General features: G+C 42.0%; 1 protein-coding gene across 1 annotated transcript; it reads right to left on the bottom strand.

Annotated features, from left to right (window-relative positions):
- Positions 1-5,736: 5,736 nt before the first annotated feature.
- LOC107277331 (E3 ubiquitin-protein ligase EL5) lies at positions 5,737-6,950 on the bottom strand. Its single transcript, XM_066306213.1, has one exon. The coding sequence runs from the start codon at positions 6,299-6,301 to the stop codon at positions 5,984-5,986; it is 318 nt and encodes a 105-aa protein (XP_066162310.1). The 5' UTR covers positions 6,302-6,950; the 3' UTR covers positions 5,737-5,983.
- Between the last annotated feature and the right edge of the window lie 1,848 nt (positions 6,951-8,798).

The following is an 8,798-nucleotide window of genomic DNA, read 5'->3' as shown; positions in this document are numbered from 1 at the left end:
TAGTTCGCAAGGTTTTAGCGCGAACTAGTTGAGTGTTCGCATGCCGTTCTCGCGACGATGATTTGTTATTGTGAAAATTTTCAGCATTTGTATATTTCCGAAAAAATGATAAAAAAATATATTTTAAAATTATTTTTCCACATTACATACACCATCGAACGCATACAGATACAGTTACAGTTAGATAGTGGTACATAAGTAGTCACATGTAACATATTGCCTACAACGGTTTTTACCGTTTTACCTTTACAAGAGCATGATCGGTGCCATGCTCGTACATTACAACAGGGCCATATGAGAATAGGTTGCATGAGCTCATAGACCGAAACAATCTAACCAGTATTTTTGAACCGATTTTTTTTCTTTTTAACCAATAGTTTGATTTTCTTTGTTTTTTCGAGGATGGGTGGTTGTGCGAGTCACGTGAGGGAGAGGGAACATGTCGTATGCGATTTTATAGTAGTAGAGATGTGCTCGTGTTGTTCAACCATGGTATCATGCCATTGCCAACCATATATTGTGTAATATATATGTATGTACTTTCTCTGTCCAAAAAAAGACAACCTAGTATTAGTATGTGATATATCCTAGTATAACAAATCTGGACATAAAGAGGATGTGTCATATTCTAGTGCTAGGTTGTTTTTTTTAACAGAGAGAGTAGGTTATAGGGATGAAAATAGATCAAATTATGTTTGATTTTTTTCAAATCTGATCAGGTTGATGATATGGTAAAAGAATTCTAAAAGCCAACATATTAGGTTTTCTTTTGAAATAAAAGCATATTAGGTATTTGTCTCTCCACTTTGGTAGAAAGCATGAATGAGACACACAAGGAATAAGCTATCTGTCCATCATGCAGGCAGCCACTAGCTTGAGCATATCTACAAAAGTGATGACTCGTATCTTGGTATGTATGCTCATACCTAAAACCAACCATCCATTTTAGCTCATTTCTCTGGAGTAGTGCTCCATTTATAGGCTATTTAATCAAATATTAAGGGTCTTTTTTTAAGACTTAGATTTAATGGCTTAAGATTTTAAGTCAGTTTTTTTTGGCTCATATGATTTATAAGCCAGTAGATTTAAAATCATAAGTTCAAAAGTGGAGTCATAACTCTAACTCACATAAGCTAAAAAAAAGTTTTTCTAACCTAGTTTTTGGCTTAATAGTGTAAGAGTGACTTATGACTTTAAAAAACAAACGAAAAGTATGCTTGTTTGTTAAAGTTTAGACTTTGCGACTCATTAACTAGCTTATAAACCTAAATAAAAAAGGGCATAAGATTAAAGAGAAATATTCTCTGCTTTTGATACCTTATTGATGAACTTTTAGATTTTGAATTGCTTGGATTCCTTCTAAGCGTCTGATTGAACGAAAATATTTAGATTTGTTAGAATCAGTGTATCAAAAATGTTTATATTGCACACAAAATTTATGCCTAAAAATGCTTGTGTTTGGAAACAGAGAAGCATATGAAATTATGAATGCAGTGATGACGTGGCACGAGCAATTGAAGCCAAAAGGCTACCGAAAAGCAGTAGCAATTAGCAAAAGGTGAAAGCATATATCTGGCCAGCCGTTCATGCATGTGGAGAGATGGAAAAAAAAACTGAATAATAAAATGCAGGTTAGGTCGGTCGGTCTGAGTGGCATGCCGTACCTAGAAAGGACAGAATTCAGTTCTGTTCCGTTCCGTTTGGTACTGGAACATGAACTAGATCCTCTCCTCAGTACATACCTGTCCTGATAAGCACTCGTTCTAAACCACCACTCCAGACTCCACTATGTACACCCAAAATCTTGAAAGAAAAGGTGTTTCAGGTACAGGAGGAGTAGGCACCAGCTGATTGCTTATCCTTATCTGCTCGCATTTCCAGTAAAAATTCCTCCTTGACCGTTCTCTTCTTGGGAAGGCTTCTTCTACACCGTACTCTAACCTGTATTTGTTTTGATCCTACCAAAGTTAAGGCTGTGTTAGTTGTTTGGGGTTAGGAGCTAATCCCTCACGCACGTAAATGAGATGACTCATTTGTGTATGATTAATTAAATATTAGCTTTTTTTGAAAAAAAAATAAATCAATATGATTTTTTGAAGCAGCTTCTGTATAGATTTTTTTTAAAAAAAATACACCGTTTAATATTTTGAAAAACATGCACGAGAAAAAAGGAAGAAGGTAAGTTGAGAACTTTATCAAAATTTATTAAAAGACGTGGGCCAACAATAAATATATGATATCAATATATTTATATGGAAATATAACTATATATCTGTTCGTAATACTATATAGGGACACAAGGTTCCTGACCAAATTATTGAGGAAATGTGCAACTAGGGGTAACTCCAACTGGGACATGATTGTTGCAGTTGCTTTCATATATACTACTCCTCCAGTTGATGCTACCTTAGTAAATGACGATTGATTGATTAATTAGTGGCGTACCACGCGCACACAGATCGTAGCCACTCCAATACAGTACTGTTCCGTGCAACATGATGCCTCCCCCAGTAAACTAATAACGTCATTGTTAATCAAGCAAGCTGGACTTAAATAATTACTACTAATTGCCGGTGCATGTGTTCATCCGGCCGTACGAACCAATGTACGTATATATGTACAGTACAAGGTAATTATGCCATAATTAGCTGCATGTTGGCCGGAATGAGTCGCCAGTTTGAAGCGGCGCGCGCGCGCGCGCACATATATATACATACATATATATATATATACACACACACACATATATATATATATATATATATAGCAAAAGTGCCCGTGCGTTGCACCGGGTGATTACAGAGTGTGTATATTGACCAAAAGTGTTGTATGGTTTAGCAAAAGTGCCCGTGCGTTGCACCGGGAAGTTTACAGATCAGAAAAATATGCAATTAATTAAAATACAAACTCGCTGAAATATTTGGTATTTTTAAGTAGGTATGTGTATAATTAAATAAATTTACAAGTAAAATTCTCCATTCTCCATGGTTAAATAAAATGACATGGTTAAATTTAATTTTATTAAATTCTCCATAATTAGTTACGCTCTTTGGAATTTTATTGGAATTTTCCGAGCTTAATTACTAATTTTATTAATATAAACATCATTTAACAATTATTTAATTGGAAAAAGAAAGAAAATACTTTCTTATAGGTTTGCTTCGAAATAAACATATTCAATATAACTATAATTGTAATGCTTCTGAAAAAATGAGCACTAAAAATGTACTTATTCTCTTTTTTTCGGCTCGAGGGACCAAAAATAGACTTATTTCCGACCCATGCCGGTCGGCCCACGGCCTCTTGCGTATGCGCGGGCGCACTTTTCCTCCCCCAGGCCGCAACCTGGGCTTGGGCCGGAAAAGAGGCCTCACTCTCGATCCCTCTTGGGCCGATTTCGGCCCGGACGACACCGGCCATCCGATCTCTAGGGTTTTGATCGGACGGCCGAGCGTCGATAGTGGGGAAACAAAACCCACTCCCTCTCAGCCGCGGAACCCTAGCCCATTTCCCTCCCTCCCATCTCACTTCGCCGCCCTCTCCTCCGCGCCCTCGAGCGGCGGCGGCGACGACGGCGCCCCTCCCCCACCACCGATGGCGGCGGCGGCGGCACCCCCACCACCCAAGGCGGCGTCGGCGGCATCCTCCCCCACCACCGGCGGCGGATCTAGCGGGAGGGGAGGCGCCCCGCGAGCGGCGGCGACGGCGACGGCGCCCCTCCTCTCGCGAGCGGCGGCGGCAGCACCCTCCCCCACCACCGGCGGCGGATCTAGCGGGTGGGGAGGCGCCCCGCGAGCGGCGGCGACGGCGCCCCTCCTCCCGCGAGCGGCGGCGGCGGTGGAGTCCTCCCCCACCACCGACGGTGGCGGTGGCGCTCTCCCCCACCACCGGAGAGTGCCCTCCGCTGCCGCCGCCGGCGGATCTAGCGGGAGGAGAGGTGGCGGCGGCGGCGCTCTCCCCTCCACCGGATCCACAGCGACGGCGACGGCGGCGGTTCGGCAACGACGGCGACGGCGACAGCGGCGGCGGCGGCGACCCCCTTCGATCTAATTTTTTGTTTTTATTTGGATATATGTGTGTACATGCATCATGATTTGTGCGATTGAACTCCGATTGTGATTGTGATTTTTTTCTGGGTTTTGATTGGATTCGGATTGGGATTTTGGGGGAGGGGGGCGATGAAGCGGGACGAAAAACCGGTGTGACGACCGGAAAAATCCAAATATTTATATTAGATTTTGTGATGATTCCGATTTGGATTGGGATTTTGTTTTTGGTTTGGATTGTGATGGTTTGGGATTTGGAGAGGGGTGTGCGTGATGTGGGTGAGGGACGAACGGATTTTTTTTTTTGTTCTCCGCGTCATTGATTGAATCGGACTATCTCTCTTTTTTTTTACGTTTTATTTCGCTATTTTTTTTAGATGGACGACGGAAACGTCTTAAGTAGTGTATATATATATATATATATATATATATATATATATATATATATATATATATATATATATATATATATATATATATATATATATATATATATATATATATATATATATATATATATATATATATATATATATATATATATATATATGTATGTATATATGTATGTATGTATGTATGTATGTATGTATGTATGTATGTATGTATGTATGTATGTATACTCCAGAACTTAATTAGTTGGCTGATTTATGCAAGAAGACGTACATGCAGTTTGTTGAAAGAGAAAGGGTAAGAGTACATGGCATATATATATATATATATATGTTGCTTTCTTGTTGAGCTAGATGCTGACATCATGCAAGTATATTGACTTTTCATGTGTTGATCCATCATCATTCATACCGTACGTACGAACGTGCTACGGCGTTGAACCGGGATCATCTATCGGCTAGATAAATCCAATTCCAAGTTAATTATAGTTGACATTTTCTATGAGCTGGAGCAGTTTGGAGTACTAGTCAACTTTGGCTGCCATCCGTACATTATATTTGTACTAGGTGGAGTAGCAAACCAGCGCCACTCGAATAAATTTGCATCTTAAAACGATACGCCTTGTATGTAAATTAAAATGGTGTACTCATATACTCCCTGTCTCCCTCCATCCACAAAAGTTAGATACAATATATTTCACATTTAACTTTTTCCAAATAAGTTGTTTCTATTTATATTTTTTAATGCATTTAAAATTTATAAATGAAGAGATAAATTAAATATTTGATTAGAACCCAAAGGAGTCATCTAAGAGTAAGTTTAATAGTATAGCCAACTACTAGCTCCAAATCATCTATAGCCAATGTAATAGCTAATTCATACAATAGTTGCTTACTGCATTATTAATACCTGGTCCCACATGTCATACACATATTACATCTTAGAATCCGTGCTGTAGCTGGCTATAGATCTGTAGACCGCTGCTCTTCTCTCTTTTCTTTTATCTCTTTAAAATATATTTATAGCTAGCTTATAGCCTGCTATTGTACCTGTTCTAAATACTCATTGGTTGCATGCTTACATTCACTTCTTGATTTTGTAACATCTAAGATGATTTAATTTCTTCATGATCTTGGTGACAAAAGTAATAGGTATAACTTTTGTGGATAGAGAAAGTAATTAGGAAGAGGAAGTGATCAGCTGGTTAATTAATTGGCACAGGCTAGGAGGTAAAAAGAAAGCTAGTGGCCTGCAGCTAGGAGTTAATAGGGCCTCATTTTTTGTCAGGAATAAGTTCACCGGAGGTCCCTCAACTTAACAACGAGATTTTTTGAGGTCTCTTAACTACAAAACCAGAAATGTATACCCCTAAACTCACACAATCCGTGCATAAAAAGGTCCCAAAGCAGTATATATGGGTGGTTTCGCTGACGTGGCATCTTAGTCAGCAAAATTTTTTTAAAAAAGTACATGGGCCCACATGTCAGCTGCACATATATTTCTTTTCTCTTTTCTTCTCCTCTCTTCTCTCTTCTCGCTTCTCTTCTTCAGGCCAGCGGCGGGCGGAGAGACGATGGGCATGCACGGATGCGAGCTGCGGGCGGAGAGCCGGCGGGCGAGCTCGGCGGCGGCGAGGAGGCTGGCACGACGACGTCGCGCTTCACCGATATGCACACGGCTATGGCGTCGGCAAGCTCGTCGGCTGGCGCGGCCTTCCCGTGGCAGACCGGGCATGAGGCGTGGGACGAGAGCCACATGTTGATGCACTCCTGGTGGAAAACATGCCCGCACGCCGGGAGCTGCCTCACCTTCTCCCCCTCGTCGACGACGCTGAGGCAGACCGCGCACTCGACCGACGCCGCCATGTCCGAGACCTCGCTTCCCCAACCAATTGCTTACTTACGACTACTTCTCCAAAATTCCCCAATCCCCAATCCCATCTCAAGCTCATCTCATCTCGTTTCGTTAGCTACCTACCAAATTAATAAGCTACCGACAACGTAGCGGACGAGGAATCCAAGTCAAATCCAATCCTCAATCGAAGGAGTCCAATGGAGTGCGAGCCGGAGGAGCTGCAGTTCCTGGGCGTGGTGGGGATCTACAGGGAGGCGGCGTCCATCCTGCGCGCCCACCGGCCGCTCTTCGCCCGCATCGCCGCCACCTTCGTCCTCCTGCTCTCCCTCCTCTTCCTCGTCCACATCGACATCTCCCACGCCCTCCCACATCGACTCCGACGACTCCGCCCTCGACTCCGCCGCCCCAGGCACCCCCGCCCAGTGCCGCTTCGCTGCTCTGCCGCCGCGCTCGCCCGCCGTCCGCTCCGCCCGCTGCTCGCATCCGCGCGTGCCCATCGTCTCTCCGGCTCTCCGCCCGCCGCTGGCCTGAAGAAGAGGAGAGAAGAGAGAAAAGAGGAGAGGAGAAGAAAAGAGAAGAAAAAATATGTGCAGCTGGCATGTGCGCCTATGTACTTTTTTTAATTTTTTTTTCTGACATGTTACGTCAGTGAAACCACCCATATATACTGCCTTGGGACCTTTTATACACGGTTTGTGTGAGTTTAGGGGTATACATTTCTGGTTTTGTGGTTAAAGGACCTTAAAAATCTCGCTGTTAAGTTGAGAGACCGGTGAACTTATTTCCTTTTTTGTCAGATAGTAGTATTTTTCTTGATGGGCTTTGGGCCCAAATCTCCGTTCCATATGCACGTTGGGCTTAGGCCTATAAAACTCACTGTCCCATAAAATTTAAAATTCTAGCTAATTTAAAACAAATTAGGAGGACAGACAAATGACTATGATAACCTTATTTAATCAACACCATACATGCATACATTCCATATATAAAATTGATTAATTAAAAGGAATTTTGAGACAATTAACCCACATTGTTGTCGAATGACAACTGCTTTATGTCGAAGGACGTGCTAACTCAGAGAATAATTGGAATGGTAAAGCAATATATTAATCGGTTAAAAATTTTGGAATCTCCTCATTACATGGCGCCCTTAGGAGTCTATTTATAATCCTAGTACAGGCCCATACCCTCTAGGGTTTGCTTATTACAGGGAAATTTACATTGTTACTCTTATGATAGAGACATTATAGTGGGTATACAATGTCTTTTGCATTCATGGGCCCTGAGGTGGTCTTCCCGGGCCGGCCCATTAGGTGACGAAGGGCCTCCATGGGTTTTGCAGGTTTTGTGGGTTTTATACACCCAAGACCAAGACCGAACCGAGCCGCACCAAGCTGAGCCGAACTAGCGGGTTTTGCGGTTTTTATTTTGAGATGCATCGGTTTACGGTTTACAGATCGGTTTTTGTTGGCGTGAACCGAGCTCCCGATAAAACCGAAGACATCGTTCACAGCCGACTGGAGCGAGCACTAGTAGTAGTGCTGCACTACAACTAGGCAACGCTAGCCCAGTCGGATGATCGCAGGCCCAAAGGCCCATTGTGTGGAGCTTGAGGGATCTGATGGCCCAACAGCAACAATACAGCATCAGCACGTACGTCCTCTGCCTTTTTTTTTTGTTTGTAGAGCGCCTGGTCGGTATCTTCGGTACAAACCGACACTGAACCCAAGTATAGATCTTTTTTTTTTGAGAAAAGCTACAAAACGGTATCCCGTTGTTACGGGACGATTAATAAGAGCGAATCATTATGTCGCTGATGCCTGCCTCATATGCAAGATGTCGATAGGCTCCCCACGTGATGAACTAGCTTGTTGGGCTTTTGTCGCACTGTCCTACTGAGTGTGGACCTGACTTCTTCTTCCATTAGTTGTAGGACACGCGCAAGAGGTGCTCACATACTAGCTGGGCCTATAGGAAAGAGCCGTGGCCAATTATCTAGATTTATGTTCATCTTTTTCTTAATTATCTTGTTTTAAGTACCATATCTGATATATATTATAGGTATTATGTCTGATACCAAGGTATATATGATACCCACAGTATCTATAAAATCTGATACCTAGGTATCAAGTTTAAGTATCAAGTATGATACCCAGATACCATATATGATACCTTAGGTATCAAATATCATACCCAGGTATATGATACCCACAGTATATAAAACCTGATACCTAGTTATCATGTCTAAGTATCAAGTATGATACCCAGGTACCATATATGATACCCTAGGTATCAAGTCTAAGTATTAAGTATGATACCCAAGTACCATATATGATACCTTCGGTATCAAGTATCATACCCAGGTATATGATACCCACAGTATCTATAAAATCTGATACCTAGGTATCATGTCTAAGTATCAAGTATGATACCCAAGTACCATATATGATACCCTAGGTATAAAGTATTATACCCAGGTACCATATATGTTACCCATAGTATTTACAA

The sequence above is a fragment of the Oryza sativa genome, chromosome 12 (genome assembly GCF_034140825.1).
Source record: "Oryza sativa Japonica Group chromosome 12, ASM3414082v1".
NCBI classification, from domain to species: domain Eukaryota; kingdom Viridiplantae; phylum Streptophyta; class Magnoliopsida; order Poales; family Poaceae; genus Oryza; species Oryza sativa.
The sequence above is the reverse complement of the archived record's forward strand: the minus strand, read 5'-3'. Positions and strand labels throughout refer to the sequence as shown.

What these genes read in the sequence shown, in the direction of transcription:
- LOC107277331 (XM_066306213.1), bottom strand. Translation starts at nt 6,301, where the DNA reads ATGGCGGCGTCGGTCGAGTGCGCGGTCTGCCTCAGCGTCGTCGACGAG.